This window comes from Lacerta agilis, chromosome 15, assembly GCF_009819535.1.
Source record: "Lacerta agilis isolate rLacAgi1 chromosome 15, rLacAgi1.pri, whole genome shotgun sequence".
Taxonomy (NCBI): Eukaryota; Metazoa; Chordata; class Lepidosauria; order Squamata; family Lacertidae; genus Lacerta; species Lacerta agilis.
Window position 1 is genome coordinate 27,121,878 of NC_046326.1, and position 26,648 is coordinate 27,148,525.

A 26,648-nucleotide genomic window follows, 5' to 3' on the forward strand; every position below is an offset into this window, starting at 1 on the left:
TGCACCCCTCTGCTTGTGAAAATGGAATGACCCATTTTCTCAATTGAGGAAAAGGGGATTATGTAATCCACTGAGCTGTAGGAAGAAGATAGTTTAAGTGACATCTGTAGGCCTGAGCATCATGAATTCTTTTCAGGAGAAATTGGGATGTACAGTGGTCCCTCTAGTTACGAATTTAATACATTCCGGAGGTCCGTTCTTAACCTGAAACTGTTCTTAACTAGAGGTATGCTTTCGCTAATGGGACCTCTTGCTGCCGCTGTGCTGCCAGCATACGATTTCTGTTCTCATCCTGGGTCAAAGTTCTGAACTCGAGGTAACTCTTCCAGGTTAGCGGAATTTGTAACCTGAAGCGTTTGTAACCTGAGGCGTTTGTAACTCGAGGTACCACTGTATTGGCAAAAAGTGGTATGTAATCAGTGTACATGAAACATTTTTCATTCATGGTGCTGTTTGCACAATGATATGCGTAAATCATGTCAGCTAAACCAGTGGGATTTACTTTAAGTACTGTAGATATATTTAGGGTCAGTGGCCACTAGCCATGATGGCTCTGTTCTACCTCCACTGATCAAGGCAGAATGCCTCTGAATATCTGTAGGAATCACAAGTGAGATGAACGCTGTTCTATTTGGGCCCTGCTTGTGGGCTTTTCATGGACAAATGTTGGCCATTGTGAGCATATTATGCTGGATTAGATGGGCCTTTGGCCAAGCACAATTCTTCATATGTTCTTGCACTCTTGCAAACAGAGATACTTATGTGACTTTGGAAGGGCCATGACTGTTCCTAGGTATGAAGAATGGTTTTTGAACTGACCCTTAGTTAATGAAGTAGATCTCGAACATTAAAATGTTTTATTCTCCCTCTATTCTCCCCCCCTCCCCAATATAAAATACTGGATTATATGCAGCCGTCATGCCAACTGCAGGTTTTTGTTTGGCTTGCAGAATAGCAAGCTGAGACTCCTCCATTTTGGAAAACTTTAAAAAGTTCCTAGTTTCCATGATACAATTATATGTTTATTGCCAGGTAAAGCATAAGCTTTTCCATTTACTGTGAAAGCGTGGCTGACTATAGTTCAATACAACTTTTTATTCTTCTTTCCATCATTTTTCCTGTATGTTTCTGCTAGCAATTAATGCTAACTGAAGGCTAGTGACTAAAGTAGTTAGGAGTAGTTTTGTTATTTCATTTTAGTGGTCAGGCTCATCTATAGGCAGAAATTTGAAGTGAGTAGGGAACCATGCGTGCCATGTAGTTAAGACAAAAAGAACACTCCTGGAGTTGGAGACAAAGAACAAGCAGGAACCAGAGTCCAGGAGGAGCAGTCAGGACAATGCCAGAAATCAGAAATGAAGGACAACTAGAGGATACACAGGAACGCACCAGAGCTCTGGAAGGACTTGTCGCTCAGGCTTCATTGAGACTGGCAAGCCTTTTAGAGTCCTTACAGTTCAGAATGGTCCATTGACCAGCCTGAGGCTGTCTCACAGTTCTGTGGCTTCTGAATCTCCCAGTTCAGACCCCAGCAGCTCCTGACACCTGGCTGTGTGAGTTTATAGAATCATAGAGTTGGAAGAGACCACAAGGGCCATCCAGTCCAACCCCCTGCCGAGCAGGAAACACCATCAAAGCATTCCAAAGAAGGAAACTCCACCACACTCCTTGGTAGCAAATTCCACTGCCGAACACCTCTCACTGTCAGGAAGTTCTTCCTAATGTTTAGGTGGAATCTTCTTTCTTGTAGTTTGAATCCATTGCTCCGTGTCTGCTTCTCTGGAGCAGCAGAAAACAACCTTTCACCCTCCTCTATGTTGTTGTTCTGTCGTTCAGTCGTGTCCGACTCTTCGTGACCCCATGGACCAGAGCACGCCAGGCACGCCTATCCTTCACTGCCTCTCGCAGTTTGGCCAAACTCATGCCAGTCGCTTCTCTATATGACATCCTTTTATATATTTGAACATGGTTATCATATCACCCCTTAACCTTCTCTTCTCCAGGCTAAAGATACCCAGCTCCCTATCATGTTCTAGTTTCTCAGTCTTTTCTCAATTATTGCATTAGTACAAGGTTAGCTAACATAGTAGCCTCATATATTGTTGGGCTTCACATTATCCCTGGTCATGCTGCTTGGGGCTGATGGGAGTTGCTGCCCTCCAGATGTTGCTAGGATGTTGACCAGCCCTGTGTTAGGGATGATTGCACACTGAATTCAGAAGGCTCAGGGAATGAGAGGTCTTAAAAATATGGTTGACACAGGCAGTGACCTATTCCAGTGTGCCTTGTATTGTTGGTATAATCGTCCATGACTGAGATGTCCTATATTATGGAATGTGTATTCACAGTCTTTGCTAATCAATGCTATGTTTTCATTTTTATAGTCTGTTTTTGGCCTGCTTAAGTTCCATATAGTGCACTTTTCATATATTTTGTGCAGCATTGTTGTTTTGGAATAGATGGTACAAACCCAGGGCAGTAGGATATGTTCCAAATGTGTTCTAAATTCCCCTTTAAAGTAAATTAAAAGTGTGCCAAATATGTTTTTTGGCTGTGATCTATTTTTCATTTCTTTATGAAATATATAGTTAATGGTATACATAACTAATTGTGGAATAGTTAATATTCAGGAAACTCTGTCTAGTCAAGGAAGGATACTTTACTTAGGCTGAGCACCTGTATGCTCATGGAAGCAAGTCCCACTGATTGGGTGAATTTTCAAGGTGAGGCCTGGCAATTTTGTTTACTCCAGAATAATGTGAGGTTATATAGCTCTCTTTGGGGATTCTTGCTATAGAGTGTTTATTGCCTTTTTAATTTGATAAATTTCTGCTATAAAATATCATGTGACAGTAAAATTCTCCAGTTACATTAAAGTTTAGACATCATTTATTTAGAGATTGCTTGAGCATCTTAAAATATAATGAAGTGGTTAGTTACAACAAGATTCCCATAAATATTCATAGCAGATTGTGTGAATGTCTCTCTGAACATGAATTTTGCAGTATTTGGTAACTGGGGATTTAATATTTTGTGTTGAATTCTCTGAATTGTCTTATTGGCGTACTGTGCTGAGTTTTTAAAAGTTTGGTGTAGAAAGTAAACAGTATATACAAAGATTTATGTTCTGTTGTTGTTGTTGTTGTTCAGTCGTTCAGTCGTGTCCGACTCTTCGTGACCCCATGGACCAGAGCACGCCAGGCACGCCTATCCTTCACTGCCTCTCGCAGTTTGGCCAGACTCATGTTAGTAGCTTCGAGAACACTGTCCAACCATCTCATCCTCTGTCGTCCCCTTCTCCTTGTGCCCTCCATCTTTCCCAACATCAGGGTCTTTTCTAGGGAGTCTTCTCTTCTCATGAGGTGGCCAAAGTACTGGAGCCTCAACTTCAGGATCTGTCCTTCTAGTGAGCACTCAGGCCTGATTTCTTTGAGAATGGATAGGTTTGATCTTCTTGCAGTCCATGGGACTCTCAAGAGTCTCCTCCAGCACCATAATTCAAAAGCATCAATTCTTCGGCGATCAGCCTTCTTTATGGTCCAGCTCTCACTTCCGTACATTACTACTGGGAAAACCATAGCTTTAACTATACGGACCTTTGTCGGCAAGGTGATGTCTCTGCTTTTTAAGATGCTGTCTAGGTTTGTCATTGCTTTTCTCCCAAGAAGCAGGCGTCTTCTAATTTCGTGACTGCTGTCACCATCTGCAGTGATCGTGGAACCCAAGAAAGTGAAATCTCTCACTGCCTCCATTTCTTCCCCTTCTATTTGCCAGGAGGTGATGGGACCAGTGGCCATGATCTTAGTTTTTTTGATGTTGAGCTTCAGACCATATTTTGCGCTCTCCTCTTTCACCCTCATTAAAAGGTTCTTTAATTCCTCCTCACTTTCTGCCATCAAGGTAGTATCATCAGCATATCTGAGGTTGTTGATATTTTTTCCAGCAATCTTAATTCTGGTTTGGGATTCATCCAGTCCAGCCTTTCGCATGATGAATTCTGCATATAAGTTAAATAAGCAGGGAGACAATATACAGCCTTGTCGTACTCCTTTCCCAATTTTGAACCAATCAGTTGTTCCATATCCAGTTCTAACTGTAGCTTCTTGTCCCACATAGAGATTTCTCAGGAGACAAATCTCTATGTGGGACAAGAAGCTACAGTTAGAACTGGATATGGAACAACTGATTGGTTCAAAATTGGGAAAGGAGTACGACAAGGCTGTATATTGTCTCCCTGCTTATTTAACTTATATGCAGAATTCATCATGCGAAAGGCTGGACTGGATGAATCCCAAACCGGAATTAAGATTGCTGGAAAAAATATCAACAACCTCAGATATGCTGATGATACTACCTTGATGGCAGAAAGTGAGGAGGAATTAAAGAACCTTTTAATGAGGGTGAAAGAGGAGAGCGCAAAATATGGTCTGAAGCTCAACATCAAAAAAACTAAGATCATGGCCACTGGTCCCATCACCTCCTGGCAAATAGAAGGGGAAGAAATGGAGGCAGTGAGAGATTTCACTTTCTTGGGTTCCACGATCACTGCAGATGGTGACAGCAGTCACGAAATTAGAAGACGCCTGCTTCTTGGGAGAAAAGCAATGACAAACCTAGACAGCATCTTAAAAAGCAGAGACATCACCTTGTTTATGTTTATGTTCTAGGGAACATGAAATATTTTGTCTCATAAAAAGTACAATTTTAAGTTCCTTGATCTTCAAGGTGCACCTGCACTTCCTTCTTTTTGTACGCTTCTTGTTAATTAACCTGGTCTATCTTCTCTCTCTCTCTCCCTCTCTCCTCCCCCTCCCCCTCCCCCCATTGCTGCTTGGAGTAGCTTTCGCTCCCAGAGGAACAGAATGAAGTAACACGGAATGGTTGTGAATCCAAGGAACTAGTTTATCTTGTACAGATCTCTTGTCAGGTAAGCATTAAGATTTCTTTTACCCTCCCCATGACTTTTATTAAACAATGCATGTGCTATATTATATTCTGCTGTCCTGCTTTTTCACATTTCCACTCTTTGTTGTGGGGTAAGAGGAATACTGAAGATTTAATGAAGAGAAATGCTGAGGTTTTAATGAGAAATATAAACTTCTGCTATTTCGGTTGCAACAATATTTGTCCTGGAATTGCAGTCCCATGCGTATATGTGTCCTTGTGTCTCTGTAGTGATTGCACATGTAGTGAGTTTATTTGTATTCCTAAACTAACCACTGAAATGATGGTTCAGGATTTAGCATTCAGTTGTCAGAATATTGTGGCTCATTTCCTAATTTTTGAAACTTGTTCATTGAGCAAAGCTACTCAGTAGACTGAAGCAGGGCGTAACAATGTCAGAAATTGAAGATGGCAGATGACCCTTAATATAACCTACTGAAGCATTTGTTTCTATGCCTGGCAAAGAACTTTTGAGGATTAAAACGAAAATGTGGATTAACCTTTTGTTGATTCTCTCTTACTTGCCTAGTACCATCTCTTGTGGAATCTGTTAGGCTGTACCCATGGTTGTCACCTTCAAAAACCTGGGCAGTTATTCCTATCTGCATGAGGTGCAGGCATTTCAACTAAATACCAATCGTTGAGTGCGTAGGTCATATTTCTCATCTGTAGAGTTGAACAAAGCAGAATGCTGTTACTAATGTTCTAAGACACAAGGTTTTGAGAGGATAGCACACACACAAACCAATTTATTTTACAGCTATTCAGTCTGTAAAGTAGGGAGTAGTGGGAACAGAGGTGAACAACCTGCATGAAGACAAAGATTAGGCATAGACCAGACAGCCTTTCCTCAAAGTGAAAAGCAGGACTAGACTCTGCATGTTACACTACAAAGTGAAACATCCTTAGTGCCCTGGGTCAACTGACAATCCACAATGACTATACTGGGCATGGTAGTTGGCACACTTACTGTACATGATCAGCAATGATCCTGCTCAGTGGTGTCAAGATCAGCAGGGAGCAGTTGATATGCCTTCAGCTCCACTTTTCTGTCTAGCAGAAAAGCTGTGTCCACATGTTAAGAGTTATGCTCATTCAACCCAAGAGAGAAATGTCTGGATTATTTGGCCTGTGCTTGGTACCATGTTAAGACACATGGGACCATCAGAGGACTAGAGTAGCCTGGGCAACGCATACAGCCAATTTTTGTGGATGCTTTAGTACAGAGGTTCCCAAAACGTGGTCCACAGATTATGAGCGCTCTATGAGTGGCCTGCAGTGCTTCCTCATTTAATTTTCATCTTTTATTTTCTATATTAATTTTATTGTATTATAATATGAGTTCTATGGAATTCAAACTGTAATACAATGAAGTACAATATACCGTATTTCTTGCTCCATAAGACACACCTGAATATAAGACGCACCTAGTTTTTAGAGGAGGAGAGAGGGAAAGCCCTGTTTTTTTGAGGATCAGCTCACAGTTCTGCAGCTTCTTTTGCAAAGGGGAAAGCCCTGTTTTTTTGAAGATCAGCCCACAGTTGTGCAGCTTATTTTGCAAAGGGGGAAAAGCCTTGTTTGGGGGGGGGGTTCAACTCACAGTTCTGCAGCTTCTTTAGGAAAGGAAAGGGAGCCATTTTTACAGTTTTCAGACAGATAATCTAATCAGCCAGTCACATGTCACTGGGGAAACAAACAGCCTCCGTCTGCAGAACATTCAACAGTGGAGGCCTAGGCAAGGGGGCGGGGCAGAAAGGGAGCCTTATCTCTCTCCCAATTGCTTGCTGATCAGCTGTTCAGCAGCTTCCTTTCAACACCTCCTTCTCTCTTTGTAAAAAAAAAAGAAAAAGCATGATCTGCTTTTGGCCCTTGGGCAATTCGGCTCCAGGGACCACGCATTCGCTCCATAAGATGCACAGACATTTTCCCTTACTTTTTAGGAGGAAAAAAGTGTGTCTTATGGAGCGAAAAATACGGTATACAATTAAAATACATGCAGTGTCTTACACAACACATATTTTCTGTGTTCCCAACTCTGTGCTACAAAGTCTGATAGCCTGTGTAAATATGCCCAGCCAGTTGCTTTTGAAGCAGTCATCAACATCAGGTCCAAAAAAGTTGGAACATCTATGAAAGGAAATTAATATGTGATAATCACTATAAATGACAACAGATATTGGGCTTGCTGCAGTAGTTTTTGAAGCGTTCTAAGATGAAATAAGCCATTGAAATGGTGTAATAGTTTCAATTGCATCCAGAAGTTAGCTTGTTAGCTTGGCCCAAATTTATATACTTTTCAGTAGTTTTAGATGTTTCGGAGCATTTTGCTGCAAATGAAAGTAGCATTGTGGAAAGCAAAAGAAATGAGTCATCCCAGCACTGCTGTTTAGAACTCCTGGACTGGAAAATCTGTTACATTCCCTTCACTGAAAGCCTGTTGAAAGTACTTTACTTTGTCAACTCAATCTGCAGCAGATAATCAGACAAAAAACTTTCAAGCACTGCTACTTTAATGTGGCCAGCCCAAACTCTGCCTGACTTGGCAGAATCCCATTAAACATGTTACAGTCTGGAAATGTTTATTTAGGAAGAAGGGGGTGTTGTTGTGCATAATAAGTTTTCATGACATGGTTTTTCCTTGGTGTTAAATATTGTTTTACAGGTAATTGAGGAGTTGCTTGAGTCAAGTGAGAGAGTGCTGGGGAGCTTATGTGTCTCCTCCCCCACTAATTTCTGCTTCTCCTCACTCCACCCCCATCTCACCTGATGGTTACTGGTCAGAGGCCAAATCCCATGGTCAAATCAGTGTGAGGACTCCCTTTTCAGTTGCTTTTTTCCTTTCTTGGTGAGAGGAATAGGACAGAGAGCATATAAACCAGAAGCCTATTTCTGATCTCTTCCCTGGTACAGTCCCTGTATGGATGGATAGCAGTGCAAAAGGCAGAAACATGGCAGTATTGGGTTGGATCCCGAGTAGGTTGGTTTGACTGCAGTGAAATTTAGCACACTTATCTGGATTCAGCCATTGTGTGTTAAAAAGTTTTTACACTGCTGTACTACCAAAGTGCAGGAGGGACACGGGTGGCACTGAGTCCAAACCACAGAGCCTAGGGCTTGCCGATCAGAAGGTTGGCGGTTTGAATCCTCACAATGGGGTGAGCTCCCTTTGTTCGGTCCCAGCTCCTGCCCACCTAGCAGTTTGAAAGCACATCAAGTGCAAGTAGATAAATAGGTACCGCTCCTGCGGGAAGGTAAATGGCGTTTCTGTGTGCTGCTCTGGTTCGCCAGAAGTGGCTTAGTCATGCTGGCCACATGACCCGGAAGCTGTCTGCAGACAAGCGCCGGCTCTCTCGGCCTATAGAGCAAGATGAGCGCCAACCCCAGAGTCGGCTGTGACTGGACCTAATGGTCAGGGGTACTTTTACCTTTACCTTACTACGAAAGTGCATCACTCTAAAGACAAACACCACCCAATTTCATTGTGACTATTTAAATATATGGTGGCTTTAGCATGGCCACACACATGCACACACAGAGCGTTGTACCCTGATTTCCACTGAAAAGGCTTCTAGAGCAGTTTAAGTACAATAAATTAAATCAAGACTTGCCCACAGGCTCACAATCTGAAAGACATGACATGAAAGGAAAAGGGGGTGGGGAGGGAAAAGGGGGTAATGGTCCTACCTCCCATGACCACTGTTGCCCTATAAATGACATGTTATTATAATTAGATATGGCACTTGACTATGCTGCAGGAGATCATCTTGACATTTTGTAGCAAGTTTTTAATATGCTACTATAATATCCCTCTTGTTTTCAGAAGAAAGAAAATATTATTTTAAAAAGGCTTGAGGAACATATTTCTACAAAGAATAATTCTCTCCATGTTTGATTTTTTTGATATTTATTCCATTTATTTAGAAAGAACATACATTTCAATAACTTACAAGAATGTGTGGTGTCATGCACACTTTCTCCTTAGTTTGTCCTGAAAGGTTTTCTGAAACAGAATTTGATTAATTCTTACTTCCATATATGCTGGTGTATCAAAATGCAAGTATTAACTTCTGTCAAATAGCTCTTGTATCATTTTGTTTTATCACCTTTGGCTGATCTGCTAGTCTCAACCTTACTTGGATGGATACAGTCATAAGATTTATATTACCTTGCAGTGTATTCATTAGCGACTTGAAGACGGCAACTTGTTTGTTGCTTGTCATTATCATCACACCCATCAGTAAAATTAAGTTAAAGTATTAGAAATGAAGACACCGTAGGACCTTGAAGGGCATTGGAGAAAGAAGCAATGGTGCAGTTAAATGTAGAATATGAGCATGCTTCCCTGTAATTGATAGGTTCAGATGGATTGCAGTTAATTCCAGTTCATTGTGTGTCTAGAGAGAAGTTTGAATTAAACCAAGTAGCTTATATCCAAATGTATTCCATTTAAATACGAAGAGAAATTGGAAATCACGTTTGAAATCTTAAGAGGACAAGCTATCAATTAGGGCTGCAGTGAATGACTTAGCTTGGCAGGATTTCTGATTGTCCATGTAGGCCTCCTTTATGGAGCAAGGCTGCATTCAGCCACAACTTGAAAATACATTGGCTCCTCAGCTAGAGCCAAATGTTAAAATACTGGCTACAGCTGAGCTGTACAGCTACCTCTGCTATGCACTGTGTAGGTGGCCTTAAACAAGCTATGGCTGTCCTCTGCAATGTGGATAACCCTGTCCATGAAGTACTTTGAACACTCTAAAGCACCTTGTTATTTAAGTGACCCAATTAGGTGTTTTTATGCTGCACTAAAGTGTAAATTAGGGACATGGGTGGCGCTGTGGTCTAAACCGCAAAGCCTAGGACTTGCTGATCAGAAGGTCGGCAGTTCAAATCCCCGCGACGGGGTGAGCTCCCGTTGCTTGGTCCCAGCTCCTGCCAACCTAGCAGTTCGAAAGCACATCAAAGTGCAAGTAGATAAATAGGTACTGCTCCGGCGGGATGGTAAGCAGCTTAGTCATGCTGGCCACATGACCCGGAAGCTGCCGCTGGCTCCCTCTGCCAGTAAAGTGAGATGAGCGCCGCAACCCCAGAGTTATTCACGACTGGACCTAACAGGGTTCCCTTTACCTTTACCTTAAAGTGTCAATTTAGTACAAGTTAACCACATTCTCTCCTGGTTTCTTTTCCTTTTCCATTTTTTTTGGGAGCAAAACAAGTCATGAATCTCTGTTTTAAACTAAATGCTAAGCAAAGGACCATGTTTTTTCTTCTGTTTGTGAGCCTAGAGTAAATGGTGCAATTGGCTCATACATGTAAAGCCATGGTTTATGGCTGGGCATGTGTATGGCTGCAATGAAAAAGGCAAATTAAGAAAGGGACTGCAAATAGAATGGCTAGTATCACAATGCCCTTACAGGGTAAGGGAAGCAGAACTGTACTTGGTATTCCAATTGGGGTTGCAAAATAGATTTGGTAATATGGTATTATAATATTGACCTGGTGGCTTCCCCCCTTTAATCTCTTTTCTATGTAAACTAATATGGAATTCACATTTTCCACAGCTGCTGCTATCAACTATGACTACGGAGTCTTACACTCCACGGGGCTCTCTTAGAACTATAGATTCAATTCAGAGTCATCCTTGCTGTGGAGTTACTGAAATGATTACTCACAATAGAAAACAAGCACTGTGTTAGCTACTGAAATAGCTGTTTTTCTAAAACTAGAAACTGTGTTTTGGAAACCGTAGTCCATGTGTGTAAAGAAAATGAATTTTAAAGAGGAAAGAGAATTAGTGCAATTACTATTTTTCTTGTTTTTGCCCACTTCATGGGTGTGAACTCATCTGTCCAAATCGGCACAGGGAAGCTGTGTTAGTTTCTAGAATAATAGGGATTCGCCTCTTACCCTTATTGCTGGCATACAGCTAAGAGAGTAGACAGGAGCATAGCTGACTGAATAGCTGTGTAGCAGCTTAATGGGAATGTTCTTGGGACTTGGAGTGGCTGCATGTCTGCTGGGATGTTTGCTGTTCAATAAAAACTGGCAAAAATAAACTCATTTGAAGCTAAATAAAATAAGTCTGGCTTGAGCTGCTGAATGCAGAAATCTGCCATTTTTAACGTGAGAGCCTAAATAGACAAACCTGCAAAAGCCTAGTTCCAGGGATGAACAAAACATATTTTAATAATTTGGTAATAAATAGAAGGCTGTGTGGTGCTAGAAAGAATAGAGAAAACATTTTAAAATATTGCAGTACATTAAATTGATAAGACTTCCTCAAGCCTGTGAAAGCCCATTGAATACTTTTACTGAATTTTCTTCTTTTCATCATGCACATTAAACTGATTGGACCTTCTCTGGCTGGCATTTAGATAAATAAGTTTGGCTGCAGCAGATTTTGATTTGGTGCACGTGGTTCGACTAGTGACCTTTTAGACACTGACTTACGGTACTTTACAGTTCCATTATTAAATTAGGTGATTACACCTGGAGTAGGCACATGGTATTCAGTGGTTGAAGGAAATCTAGGCATACATACAGGATCTATGTTAAACAGGTATGAGATCAGGTTTGTGGCTGGGAATGTTTTGCAGTAGTCAAAATTACTTCTGCATATTTATAACTTGTTTGGCTAGGATGTTTGCACTAGTAAATAGTAGTAGTAGTAGTAGTAGTAGTAGTAGTAGTAATAGTTGGAGGTAGGTTCCAAAAAAGGGATCAGCCACAACATTGGTGGGGTTTTGGTTACAAATTCTCTTTGCACAGAATATCTTGCTGCTATAGAACCAAATACATCTAAGAGGTCTTCAAAGATGTGCTTAGCAAGGTCTCTGCCTTATATTTTGCTGGAAGATTACTTCATAGACTGGGAATCTCTGAGCAGAATCCCTCCCTGCCCTTTCTGCAGTAAATTCACCTGAGTCAGGCCATGCCATTGCAAAAACAGTTATTCACTTACAAGGAAGGTGAAAGATTTACTGCTTAATGCCAACATCTCAGGGCTTTATGGCCACACATGCACAGTGCAGTGCACCTACTAGCCAGGAATGTGACATCTGCATATCCAGCAGGCCAGTTGCAGCTCTGCCACTGCATCTTTTTTCAGTGACCTTGTGTTGGCTGGTTTGCCACCCTGAAACTGAGTCATTCCAGTAGTCAAATAAAGTTGTTGGCATTGATGTGTTATGAGAAATTGTAGGATATCTAGGTGAAAGGTGCTATTATACCACTGACACATTTGGCACATAATCCATTCATGGAGATAGGCTAAGAGCATTAATTTATGTTGTTAGCTGGTTCAATAGTTACCGGTATCTTCAAAGAGCTGCATATTCATTTGCTTCATACTTTTCATTGGTTGGCTGTTAAATATTTCACCACTTAGTGTTAGGGATGCTAAAATATTGTTGCCTCTTACAGATTTATGCTAGGTTATTGCACTCAATTTTCTAACATTTAGTCCCAGAATCTCCTCTTATTTCTCCTTCTTTTCTGTGACCTTTTGCTCTTATCATATATTTTACATGGGATGTGATGTGATGGAGAGTGAATTGTTTAAATTACAAGCTGTAAAGAGAGATGGGAATCTAATAAAGTGTTGAGAGAAGAAGCAAATCCCTTTTCAAATAGCACGAGACTTAGGCTGTATATTTTTCAGCCTGCCATTCAGATACAGATTTAATCAAGGAAAACAGTAGAACACTGCAGCTGGATGCTGAAAACTCTTTATTATTCTTGTTACTTGTTTATATGCTCTTGTTCCTCTTCAGCTTCATAAAATAATTTCCCTGGGCAAACACAGTGGTCAGATACTTATCTAATACATGGATATAGTTTGCAAGAAGTACTTAGTGAGACTGAGTTGTGGGGAGAAAACCAACCTGATTTAAGCCATGCACACACAACTATTTTACTACTGTTGTGTACTGTTGTGTTGTTTGAGTCTTAATGTTACACAACCAATACCTTTTGGAAAGTTTTTATATGCTCTCTGGTTGAATGAATGGTTTATTGGTATTTTATGCATCAGTATACATCAGATACTTATATATAAATACTTGAATAAAGAGTAATTGGTGTAGAAAAATTAGTGTTTGAGAGGTCTTGCTTCAGATATCCTATTACAGCCCCCCTCTCAAAAGGATGTAGAAATTGAACTGCCTAGAACTGGAAATTCATAGTGTTGAACCTTTCATTGTGATGCTGTAATCTTCAAGGGAAACTTGGACCACTTGTAAATGTATGCTATTAACAAGTTGACATTTGAATTACAGAATGCTGTTCTAAACTTGCACAGTTCCTCTGGTTCTGATGCCATAATCTTCAAGGAAGATATTTACTGCATTGTCTTTTTTCACTTTTGTTGCTTCCTTTGATGATATTGGGATTGAGCACCAACTTTCATTCCAATGTCTCAGTAGTCAAAGAAGATATCACAGTGTGCTTGTACCTGTTTGAAAACAAATGCAGGATTCGAGCTGATATTCAAATATGAATGTTGATTTGTGTCCTGGACGTATGTATCAAATTGCTTTCTGATATCTGACTTTAAGATAATAAAAATGAGCCTCAGAAAAAGCAAATTTCATAATTTCATATAATAATTAGGAATGTTCTATTTGCTGTCATATGTTTCATTTGCTCTTAAAGGCATGCAAACTGGTAGATTCTGGTTCAAGATTCAATAATGATTTCATTTCATCCTTTTCAAGCTCTACTTGATTTTGGTTCCACATTCTCCTGGAAACAAATGCCAGATCAAAGCCATAGTCTTGTGTTTTACAGAATATATTTGGATTTATATGCTTTCAAGAGGTTGAAATAATTTTTTAATATGGCACAGTCAACAGCAGAGCACCTTCTAAAAGAGGGCCTTATCTTGGAGATAAGGTCCAAGACGCCTACCTGCAACTTTGGGGAGATTCCATTCTTTGGAACTGGCATTATGAGGCCAGATGGAACAGTGGTTTCTCTGTGTGTGAATTCAGAAATGTGTGAAGTAACACTAGGAATATACCAAGTTAATTTTGTATTAGGGCATTCGGCAGTTTTCACATAGGCTCAAAGTTGAAAGGAAAAAGAAAACCTCCTGGGATTAAACTCTCATTTGCTTAGGAGAGTTGACAGCACGGCAGAGGCATTTGCCTTAGGTTTATTTTGGAAGTGCCATTTCTTGCTAAAGGGAATTGGAAGCAAAGACAACACCTGAGTGCTCTTTTCCTTCTTCCACAGGGCAAGAGCTGGATTGTGAAGCGCAGCTATGAAGATTTCAGAGTGCTTGATAAGCATCTTCACCTGTGTATTTATGACCGACGCTTCTCCCAGCTCTCAGAGCTACCCCGCTCCGATGCTTTGAAGGACAGCCCAGAGGTAAAATATTATGGTTGTCACTAGTTAAGGAAGCTGTGGGCAGGCAGGAGCAGGTTGCCCTTTTATTATGCCATTTTATTATCTATTATTATTCTTAATTGCCTTTTAACATGAAAAAATATTGTTATCTAAACTATATGGGGAAGCTCTTAGTTGTAACTATGGGAGCAGTTCATTGCTTTCAAACAAGAAGAAAGCTCAGGTAAGAGGTAGGCAAATTATTAAAATCTACAGTCATGCTTTTTCAGCAGAAAGGGTTGCGGTGCCTATTAGAGTTTACTTCATTTTCAATGTTCAATATTTCTCTAAAACATTTACTATAAGAAATGAACAGAAAGAGGAGTGTAATCTTTTACAGGAAAACATAACTGTTGGGCATGGGAAATATCCTCACTTTTTCTTAAAGATACGTGATGCTTTGGTTTATCATGTACAAACTGTTTTGAAATTGGTTTATGAAAGTCAGTTTTTTAAAACAATTAAACCATGTACGCAATCTCTTTCAATAAAAATGTATGTTCTTATATTCTTAAGATATGCCAAGTATAAGGGGAATAAAAAGTGTTGCCTCTCCAAGTGCAACTTCACAACTGTATGGCTTTGTTAGCATATTTTTCAGAATAATTATTGTATTTTTTCTGTGTATAAGAATAGGTTCCCCCCCCCCTAAAAAATAATGTCAAAAATTAGGTGACATCTTATATATGGGGCCATCTCCCCCCATTTTCTTAAATCTGAGTCCCCCAAAATAGGGGGTGAAAATACGGGAATTCAGTATAGAATCATAGGAACACTGAGGGTCATCTAGTCCAGCTCCCTGCTATGCAGGAATCTCAACCAATGCATCCATGACACATGACGATCCAACCTCTGCTTAAAAACTCCAAGGAAGGACAGTCTACCACCTCTTGTGGGAGTCTACTCCAATGTCAAACAACCCTTATTATCAGAAAGTTCTCTTTTTTCTTAAGGCCATTTAAGAGATAGTATTTTATTACTCCTTGCGACAATTCAGAAAAAATATGTTCAAATTACTTAAGTTATCTGATGTTACAAAGGGCGTTCCAGTTATGAAAAAACAGGAGCCTCATGGTTTGCTCAGCAATTCTTAGGTATGCACGTAAAACGAAAAGCAAATCAACCCACATAATCCCTTGCAGGAACCCCCACTGAGCCACACTTGATGTGCCAACGGGAAGGCATTTCTTGGACTGGAGTTATACCGTATTTTTCGCTCCATAAGACGCACTTCTTCCTCCTAAAAAGTAAGGGGAAATATCTGTGCGTCTTATGGAGCTAATGGTGGTCCCTGGAGCCGAATTTCCCAGGGGCCAAAAGAGGATCATGCTTTTTATTTTACAAAGAGAAAAGGGGGTGTTGAAAGGACCCGGCTCAGCAGCTGATCAGCAGGAGATCGGGAGAGAGATAAGAGTCCCGGCTCCCTTTCAGCCCCACCCCCTTGCCCAGGCCTCCTTTGTTGAATGTGCTGCAGAGGGAGGTTGTTTGTTTCCCTAGCGACATGTGACTGGCTGATTAGATTATCTGTCTGGAAACTGTAGAAAAGGCTCCCTTTCCTTTAGAAGCTGCAGAAATGTGAGTTGAACCCCATAACAGGGCTTTTCCTCTTTGCTTTTCCCCCTTTGCAAAAGGAGCTTTGCTTTCCCCCCTTTGCCAAAAAAGTTGCAAAACTTTTAGCTGATCCTCAAAAAAACCAGGGCTTTTCCCTTTGCAAAAAAGCTGCAAAACTTTTAGCTAATCCTCAAAAAAACAGGGCTTTTAGAGGAGGAAAACCAGGGGGGGGGGAATTAAATCTTGTTTCCTCCTCTAAAAATGAGGTGCGCCCTATGGTCCGGTGCGCCCCATGGAGTGAAAAATACGGTACTCTTCTTTTTTTGGCAGATGAAATTCATGGCAAATGGAAGGTATCTAAGGTATCTAGTGAGAAGAAGTCTCTCATGTGGTAACATTTTCAGGTTATATGGCATAGCAATTATTATTTATGTCTCTCGTTCCCTGGTTCACAGAATCCTAGGAGGCAGGGAAATATTTTTATGCTTTCTCCAGCAAATTGTTGGCTTCGGCTGGCTCATCTTGAAGTCATTATACTGTTCCTTCCTCACTCTCTGCAGCTTGTCACCCAGATGCTGATGGCTTACCTGTCACGACTCTCATCCATTGCTGGAAACAAGATAAACTGCGGTCCTGCCCTCACCTGGATGGAGGTACTGTAGGGTATATGACATTGTGTTGCATAACGTGCCTGAGTTTTTGCTAGCTTGTCAGATGCCTTGTATTACAACCTTGCAAATTGTAAATGGAGCACAAGTATAAAATGTTACAAAGCTAGAAATTGCTGCTTATAGCAATTTCCTCTATTCTAGTATAGTTGCAGTGGGCCATGTAAGATTAAAATCAAAGAAGAAGATATTTTGTAACAGGCATAGGCAAACTCCGGCCCTCCAGATGTTTGGGACTACAATTCCCATAATCCCTGACCACTGGTCCTGTTAGCTAGGGATGATGGGGATTGTAGTCCCAAACATCTGGAGGGCCGGAGTTTGCCTATGCCTGTTCTAGAAGGATTAAGCCCCCACCATTGAATTGTTTTATAATATATGAAGTGTGATACACTGACTTTTTAAAAAAATGGATTTGGGTAATACAGAAGAAGCCATTAATACAAGTTCTTATGAATAGCCTTTCCATACTACCATAAAATCTGCTGGCCTGTTATTAAACTGCCTTTGTTGTCAAGAAGGGTTATACAGATGTTAAAGCATGTTGTGGTAAAAGGAAAAGGTGCACAAGTTCAATATTTTTATTGTTAGATGAGGAGGCCTATCCTTTAGAAAATGGGGTGATTTAACTTCCATTCCAATGTCTCAGTATTCAAGGGAGTTATCATAATGTATTGTATTTTCCATTTTAGAAAACAGATGCAAGCATCAAGCTAGTACAGTGGTACCTCTAGATGTGAACGGGATCTGTTCCGGAGCCCCGTTTGCATCCTGAGCAGTCTGCATTCCGAGTGCCGTGTCTGCGCATGTGCGTGGCGTCATTTGACACGTCTGTGCATGCACAAACCGCCAAACCCGGAAGTAACCTGTTCCAGTACTGCCGGGTTCGGCGCGTTCGTAACCCGCGCCCTTTGCATCTCACAGCGAATGCAACATGAGGTACGACTGTATTCATTTTTGAAATACTGGTTGTGCCTTGAACGTTTCCACCAAATGGCACTGTGATATATCAGTGTTAGCTGTTACAGTGTGGCAAATGAATACAGTGGTACCTTGGTTTAAGAACCGTCCTGTTTACGAAAGATTCGGTTTATGAACTCCGCAAAACCGGAAGTAGTGTCCTGGTTTGCGAACTTTACCTCGGTCTAAGAATGGAATCCAAACGATGGAAGGGCACTGGTGGAGGGAGGCTCATTAGGGAAAGTGTGCCTCGGTTTAAGAACAGTTTCGGTTTAAGAATGGTCTTCTGGAACAGGTTAAGTTCATAAACCAAGGTACCACTGTATAAGGAATATGAACAGGGAGTTGAAACTGGTTATCAGAGCCTAGCAAAGTGGAGGCCTGGTTATACAGTAATATGCTGCAATAAAACAATGACGCACAATTCCATTTCCTGCTTAATAGGTGAAAAGGAAACCTGTCCTTTAGAAAATTTTTATATTTGCTCTCATTCCTTCTCCATGCTTATATTGCCTCTAATGTACTTCTTTTTACAAGGAACTCTTTAAAGCTCTGTTGTGTCTGTCAACCAACATTAACCCCACCTCCCTCCATGCACACAGTGACAGAACCAGTCCACAAAGCCACATGTTCTCTGCTGCTTCACAGTCTATGGTGTATTTTCTTACAGATTGATAACAAGGGGAATCACCTTCTAGTCCACGAGGAATCGTCCATTAATGTCCCTGCTATTGCGGCTGCACATGTTATTAAAAGATACATTGCTCAGGCAGCAGATGAACTGTCCTTTGAGGTAAGCAATTGAACGGCTATGTATTCCTTATCAAATGTAGTAGGAAGAACTTAGCCTAGGACTGCTTGTGCAGTTATTTAATAAGGATTTTTGGGCATGTTAAATGTTTTCTGGAAGTAAGAGTGAACATATTAAACCAGTCATGTATTCAATAATAATATTTTTGCACATCCTCTAGCCAACATTCTAAAAATTCAATACTGAGGAGTCCTGCAGCAATTATCTTTGCATATATAACATAACCAGAAAAATGTTTCCTCTGTGGGTTTCTGTGTCCCATGCTCATTAAACAATATGTCTGCTAAGAAAATGGACATTGAGAACAGATTTGTATAAGTACTTTCCCTGTGTTTAGGCATGAAAATAAGTGACCCATTTTCACCCTCTTCCTTCCAAAGAAGCTTATTGTGCTCAGTTTAGAGCTTCTTTTAAACCCTGGACACAAGCCTCACACTGGCAGCTGGGCTGAGTATTTGAATGAAAATCTTCCCCTGACTGCTTTTGAAAACTTGATCCTTTTTAGCTAATGCCCATTGGGTGCTCTGTGTATGTTCTGATTGCTTGCTTGCCTGTGCGGCTATCAGCTGTTCATTGGATGTTTCAAAAACATTGCCTTTCCATTTGTAGTATCTGGGGAAATGCATAATAAATTGGATATTACTTTCCCAGTTACAATATATGCACACTATTAGAAATTAACAGTTTAATTGCTGATGCCATCATCACAATAGTAACCTATCTTGGTACAATTCAAAGGAACGTTAAATGTTCTGCCATTAATATCAGTTTTCATTTATCAGCCTCTCTCAAATTGAAACTAGTGCAAATGTAATGCTAATGGATATGTTAAATATGGCTTAGAGTTAAGCTATGCGCAGAAGAATTGCATGCTCTCTCCCTGATGCGAGTTTACCTGCCGCCACTCTGAAACCTGGTGTTGCATCAACAGTAAGGGTGCCAAGGTTTCCATGAACCAGGATTTGCAGGCTAACTATTAAAACAATGAATCCAGAGTTCAGATAATGGGTAAGCAGTAACCCTGGTTATCATTAATCCATAATTGACAATTAATGTTGCAGTTGATGTAATTCTTAATTGGAGTTAAGTTCTGGAGGGTTGACATGTGAACATGTGCAAGGGAGAGGGCATATGATCTCACTCGTGATCTCTTGGCTATAGTCTCAGTGACAGAGAAGGGCTAGGAAGAGAGGTCTGTGATTCTGCAGTCTTCCTTGAATCCATTCACAACAGCGAATACATTACTGGTGCCAACATCTTCACCAACCCCAGTTCCTGCCATGCCTCTCCTGTTCACTCACCTGTTTCATTGCATAGGAAGCTAAACTGAGCCGTAGAGTGCTTGTCAACTGATAGGAAATCAAAACAACGGATTCTTGTTAAAAGTTTGGATAATGCCCCCTATCCTAGGCTTCTGTTGCCATATCTATGGTAATCATAGCATCTTCCTTTGTGAGAGACAGATTATATGAGTAAACATATCATACAGTAAAATATTGTCTGTGCAACTCTGATAAATATCAAATTTCTTTGAGGACAAAACATAACTTAGGGATGCGGGTGGTGCTGTGGTGTAAACCACCGAGCCTTGGGCTTGCCGATCAGAAGGTCAGTGGTTCGAATCCCCACGATGGGGTGAGCTCCTGTTGTTCGGTCCCAGCTCCTGCCAACCTAGCAGTTTGAAAGCACGTCAAAGTGCAAGTAGATAAATGCCCTGGCGGGAAGGTAAACTGTGTTTCCATGTGCTGCTCTGGTTTTGCCAGAAGCAGCTTAGTAATGCTGGCCACATGACCCGGAAAAACTGACTGCGGACAAACTCCAGCTTCCCTCAGCCAGTAAAGCGAGATGAGCGCTGCAACCCCAGAGTCGTTCGCGACTGGACTTAACTGTCAGGGGTCCTTTACCTTTACCTTTAAAATATAGCTTATAGAATCGGAATCATAGAATTGTAGAGTTAGAAGGGACCCTGAAGGTCATCTAGATCAACCCCTGCAATGCAGGAATCTCAACACATGGCCCTCAATCCAATTTGAAACCATACCGAACCCTGCTTTGCATTGCAAATATGCTGGTGGTTTTATGGCTGCACCACTTGGTACAAACCCCTCTAAAGCACTTTGGGTGGCCCACAGATTCCTATTAAATGCTGAAATGCTTGGCTTTCATTTTTTTAAAAACAAAAATGCAGACTTCCTGGTGGCAGAGATAAGCTTGAAAAGATGAGTGCAGTGTGTCTGAAAGGCTCAAAGGGCAAATAATAAGAACCCCACATGCATAGATGAAATCTTGCTGGTGTCATTTGCAAGCACTCAGTGACATGTGCAAACTACTTTAAATGTTTTATGTTAGACAAGTAATCTCAAAGGAATTTTTGAATGCCTTCTGTCATCTTCCCATCCTGCTGATGTAACATCACATTTCTTTATTGCGTTGTTAACTTTAACTTGGAGGAGCATATCACACTGAACCCCATGGAGGGTGGGGGGCAGCACTGGTGCTGGGCAGAGGATATAATACATAAGTGAGTACCAATTGTTCATTTTTTTAACAGTTCATTTGTTCAAATTTTCTTCTCAGATTTGTTCATAATTCTGAGGTGTATTCCTCCTCAATTTGCATTTTAATCAGAACAGCTTTGGGCCTTTTAACTGCTACTAAATACATCACCCTTGCAAATATGTTAAAATGTGCATTTTATGGCATTGATGATGCATTAGCTCATATTTTGTTAATGGTGATGCCATAGATAGGCAGAGACTGGTGCTATATGTTCCTAATGGTGATTTAAAAAAAAATAGTCCTATAGAAACTGTACTTTTATTAACAAAATGTTTTTCAAAATAAAGTAAAAAAATAGTAATTATGCTGTCCATTTCTAGGTGGGAGACATTGTGTCAGTCATCGACATGCCTCCAAAAGAATTGACCACTTGGTGGAGGGGAAAGCATGGATTTCAGGTACACTCAGCTGTTAGTTAATATTTCAGAAGCTATTGGATGCATTTTGTCAAATTATTATTGATAATAATAGACTGTTATCTCATGCAATTATAATGCACTTTTTCCTGAATCTGAGAAACACTATAAAGTCTTGAAAACGTTCCTTGGAATCCTGAGAAAAATATGGACACTACAAAGCTAGATATGAGACGAGATGGCCCCTCAAAGTATCCTTAGTATAAATAGGTACCATGATGCCCCCCCTTTTTTTCTAAAACTGACTGGCCGTAGAGAAGAGAAGTGTCATACATTCAAAGAGGATTGGAAATGGCATGGCACCCTGCCTCTGCAGAGCCTGGAGAAGAATTTCGACTCAATTCTTGGGTATGAGTTGAGGCTGTCATTTGAACTGGATTGAGCAGAGATGTCAAAAGATTGCTCATAGGAGTGGACTCCTTTGACATTAACAGTTTTGCAGAAATGAGAATGTATAGACAGGTACATTTTCTGCAGCTACTACTTTGGGAAGAGCTGCACTTAAAATCCCCGCATTCTTTGCAGTTGTATGGCAGAATCGAAGAAACTGACTCCTTGTTTCTGTTGCTGTGTGGGAATGGAAATGAGGCTGGGGAAACTACCGTATATACTCGAGTATAAGTCGACCCAAATATAAGCCGAGGCACCTAATTTCCCTACAAAAATGTGGGAAAGCTTATTGACTCAAGTATAAGCCGGTTCACCTTTGCCACTGTGGTAGAGGAGGAACGAGCAGCCCAAAGCAGCCCTTTGGGCTGCTCCTTCCTCTTCCTCCTTTGCTGCTGTGGAGCTCACCCCGTCGCAGGGTTTCGAACCGCCATTCTTCTGATCAGCAAGCCCTAGGGCTCTGTGGTTTAACTCACAGCACAATGTTCCCTTGTGTTATACAGAGAAGGCTGGGATCCTGTCCTGTTTAAGCAGGAGCCAGGGAAAGTGAGCACCTGTGGGGTTTTAATACTTCTTTAACTGATAGGCTTTCTGCCTTCTGGGGTCTAAAGTTTGCATTTATGTGAGCAGTTCAGGAATGGAACAAGCTGCCTGGGGAGAGTAAAGAACCACCGTTCTTGTACACTTCTTAAGGAATGGTTGACTTGAGTATAAGCCGAGGGCAGCTTTTAAAGCACAAAAAGTGTGCTGAAAAACTAGGCTTATACTCAAGTATATACGGTACCTATGCTGCCCACCATTTCTTTCCATTACCCTTTCCCCTCTTCTTTAGCCTGAGTTTGCTTGCTTGCTTTTCTTTGTCAGACTAGCTTTATTGAAGAGGCAAATAAACTACTGTTAAAATAAGCACCAGACTGGACTTGTGGGACAACTGCCTCTCTGTTTCAGCATGCATTTGTCCCCATTCAAATATAAAGCAGGGCTGGGTGGGAGGTCTGCCCTTTATGCAAAAGAGTGCAGGGGGGTAGGAGTGAAACCCACTCCTTTCCCTTTCCCTAGTGCGCTGATTTTAAGTAGCCCTCCCACCCCCAGCAGAACCCAGTTGTGATATCAGAAGAATACAGCAAAGTGAGGTGAGAGAGGGGTGTGATTTGCTTCCCTCTGATGCTCATTATTGTGTAAACCCCCTTTATATGGCAAATTTGACCCTATAGAGCAGGGGTCAGCAAACTTTTTCAGCAGGGGGCCGGTCCACTATCTCTCAGACCTTATGGGGGGTGGACTATATTTTTTGGGGGGTGGACTAAATTTTGAACAAATTTCTATGCCCCACAAATAACACAGAGATGCATTTTAAATAAAAGCACACATTCTACTCATGTAAAAACACACTGATTCCTGGACTGTCTGCGGGCCAGATTTAGAAGGCGATTGGGCTGGATCCGGCTCCCGAGCCTTAGTTTGCCTACCCATGCTATAGAGACAGAAGTCATAAGCCCTGTCATGCCAGCCAGCAATTGTATGGTGCTCTTTCTAGAATGGTAACATGTGTACTAAACAATCACTATGTCCAGTTTGTTTGTTTGTTTCACACATACCATATAGAAACAAGGTGCTTTAAAAAAACAAAACTCAGTGAATACTATGGAATGCACAAATATAGTTTAGCCTTGAGTGTTTTAGTGTGAAAGTGTGTTGCATAGAGGGAAAGGGATTAAGGCCTTTAAATGCAAAATAGCAGAACTGATCAGTGGTGACATGCAGCCCCAAGGACCATCAGGAAGGAAAATTAGAAGTGTTATGAAAGACCTTAAAATAGAATGTACATAGACAGCAATAGTACTGAGCAAGGCAGAAAGCAAAATTAAGAAGGTAACGGATATAAATTAGACAGAATGTATTAAGTGCCAGGAATAGTCTAAACCAGTCCATGACAGTAAGTGTCATGCTGGATGTTATTTAATTTTGCTATTACTAGTCAGAGATTAAGACACTTGTCATTTTTACTCCCAGTGTTTGCAAGACCGGTTTTCTCTTGTACATTCAAGGAGGAAGCAGTTATCATTCTAAGTACAGAAGGATTATAGTACACTAGTGTGTCATGGTTGTGCTTAAATGTGTTTTTTCACAATATGGGTTGTGTTTCGATCATATATAGAGAGCTGCTGCAACCAAATGCCAAGCATGTAGGTGTTTGTTTTTTGCTGTTTAGAACACTGGCCAAAAAGCAGCTAATCCAGAATGAGGAAACTGTGAATGTAAGAGTTGAGTCCAGAGCTATAAAATAAATACATTTTCCAGGTCCTGGTGAGTGGTTTATGACAGGGGTGTGCACAGGCCTAAGATAAGGATTTCTTTCAATCATTTTGAACCCTCTGGCTCAGATTAGTTAGACAAAAAAAGTCTTAACTTTATAGCCCCATATTCTGAAATAAGCTGTGTGGAAAACTCTCATCTAAGTCTGTTCCTTTAAATGCATTCACACGTTTTATGGAGAGCTTTTAACTGAAGCTTTTAACAAAATGCACCGAGAAAAAGAAACAACAACTTGGCTGGCAAAGGATGAATGGAGCAGATTATCCCTCTTCCACTCTGTTCACTCACCTGCATGGAATTCCTGGTCACCTGTGGTTGTTTTATCTGGTTTATTTATTTTTTACGATGGCAAAAAGTTGCATTTGTGACTAGCCCAAGAAATACACTATTTGCCTAGTTATAAAAAGAAAAGAAAAAAGTTAGAATAAACCATTTTCTTTACACTTGGCAAACTAGCCTTAATTGCATGTGTTTGGACCATAAGTACATCCAGAAAGCATGTAATGGGAGCATGGTGAGCAACATGAATTTAAAAAGCAGTTAAATTTTGTAACAAAGAATATAATCTACTGGATTACGCCTGAATTGCTTAAATATTGTGATGTTGTGCAGATAGCCCATTTTACTGCAAAGCTATTAGAACAGGGGTGTCAAACTCAAATTCATCGGGGGCCGCATCAGCAGGTTGGTCACCCTCAAAGGGCCGGTTGTATCTGTAGGACTATGCGTCCACTCTTTATTATCATTAATTATTGTCACTGCATTCAATTATGACTGTTTGTTGTAATAATGTCGCGCGTGCGCACTCCGTTGCTGGGCTCCTGCTGCCGCTTCTGCAGTGACTTTGCGAGCCCTCTGAGTGAAAATGCGGCTTGGGGGGGGGGGGGGGGCTGCCGCGCGTGATCGGCAGCTGCCCCCAAGCCGCCTTTTCATCCGGCGGGCTCACAGCATCGCTGCTGATAGCGGCAGCAGAGCGACAGCAGTGGCGGGAGCCCAGCGACGGAGTGCGCACGCGCGACATTTTGCGTGTGCGCACTCAGTCCTGACGTTGCGTCGTGACATCACGACGCAACGTTACGACGCCCCGCCCCCAGGGGGGTGCCTCCTCCGCGCTGCCACCCCAGGCGGCGCGGAGCCTCCCTCCGCCCCTGCGGCCGGCGGCGGCTACACGGGCCACATGATGAGGTCTGGCGGGCCGGATTCGGCCCGCGGGCCTTGTGTTTTGACACCCGTGTATTAGAACATGACTTTATGTGTGATTCTATTCTTAAATATGCTGCAGACATGAATTTCCATATGTCTCTCTTTGTCACAGGTGGGATTTTTTCCTAGCGAGTGTGTTGAGCTAATTAATGACAAAGTTCCTCAATCTGTGACCAATTCTGTGCCAAAACCAGGTATGTATGTATTATATTTTAAACAAATACATATAATATGACAGAATGTTGATGTTAAATCCTTTCCACTGTGTCTCACTGCATTCACTCAAATATTTATTCCACTGATATGTTCTTTCATATTCATTGATCACCCATTCAAAACTATTTCAGTGTATGCATCCCATGATACAAGTACAGTGGTGCCTCGCAAGACGAAATTAATTCGTTCCGCGAGTCGTTTCGTATTGTGAAAATTTCGCCTTGCGAAGCGCGGTTTCCCATAGGAATGCATTGTGCGGGGGGGGGGAATCGCAAAACGTTTTCGTCTTGCGAAGCACGACCATAGAAAAATTCGTCTTATGAGTCACCTAAAAAACCGCAAAACCCTTTCGTCTAGCGAGTTTTTCGTTGCACGAGGCATTCGTCTTGCGAGGTACCACTGTATATTTCAGTGTACCCTTTCTGCTATTTCACAGTTTTGATTTAATTTCTCAGTAGTTTGATTTTAATATCAGTATATGTTTTGTAAGATTTCTGCATTTCATATAACTGCTGCTAAACAGTTAGTGTGGTGGTGTGCTGTAGCGTTTCTTCTGTTCGTGTATATTTTCTGTCAGTGCTTATTTCTTGCCATATAAAAAAGATCCCTTCAGCCTAGATTCTAATGATGCTTGGCTTTGCAATTTAAACCAAACTAACCTATGATGCACCTGTTCTACCCTCTGCTTCATCCCATCTACTTGCTGATTGATAGTGGGGTTTCTTTGTTTATTTCTGTGAATTTATGCCCTCTAATTTAAAATTTATTTCCAATCTTAAAACATCAATTAAAACAAGAAAACAAGAATTTTTTTTAAAAAAAACCCATGTATAATAATAAGCCATGCACCCTGCTCTAAAGTATCTGCTCTAGGTTTATATAGTTTTCAGAGTACTTTGGAGCTGGAATGTTTTGTCTTTTACAAAAAATTGAAAATAGATTGGTGCCTTAGGCATACCAGTTGGAATAATTCACTTTTAATGATGCCTGTCTTATATGCACGGTATTGACGTATCCCTAAGGATTAGATTGTTCAAAGATATTACAAAACCAAATAAAATTTATCCATTGCTTTAGAAAGAAATCCTTGGTGGGCAAATTTAGTATACCTCCTTCAATCTTTTGATCCAGTTCCTGGGGCCCTCTTTCCTACATGTTTTCTATAGAAATTGATTATTCCACTTTGTGTGCGAAATATTTGAGGCTTATTTTGCAATTGTGGTAACA

At 41.0% G+C, this 26,648-nt stretch overlaps 1 protein-coding gene across 6 annotated transcripts in view; it reads left to right on the forward strand.

Moving 5' to 3' along the window:
- Positions 1-26,648, forward strand: part of ARHGAP32 (Rho GTPase activating protein 32) — a 143,827-nt gene that overhangs the window by 59,513 nt on the left and 57,666 nt on the right. For all 6 annotated transcript variants that reach the window (XM_033171638.1, XM_033171635.1, XM_033171637.1 and 3 more), the window contains 6 exons: positions 4,841-4,927; positions 14,179-14,316; positions 16,446-16,538; positions 18,184-18,306; positions 21,204-21,281; positions 25,318-25,399. In XM_033171638.1, coding sequence (XP_033027529.1) covers positions 4,841-4,927; positions 14,179-14,316; positions 16,446-16,538; positions 18,184-18,306; positions 21,204-21,281; positions 25,318-25,399 — 601 coding nt within the window. The remainder of the gene's footprint in view (positions 1-4,840; positions 4,928-14,178; positions 14,317-16,445; positions 16,539-18,183; positions 18,307-21,203; positions 21,282-25,317; positions 25,400-26,648) is intronic.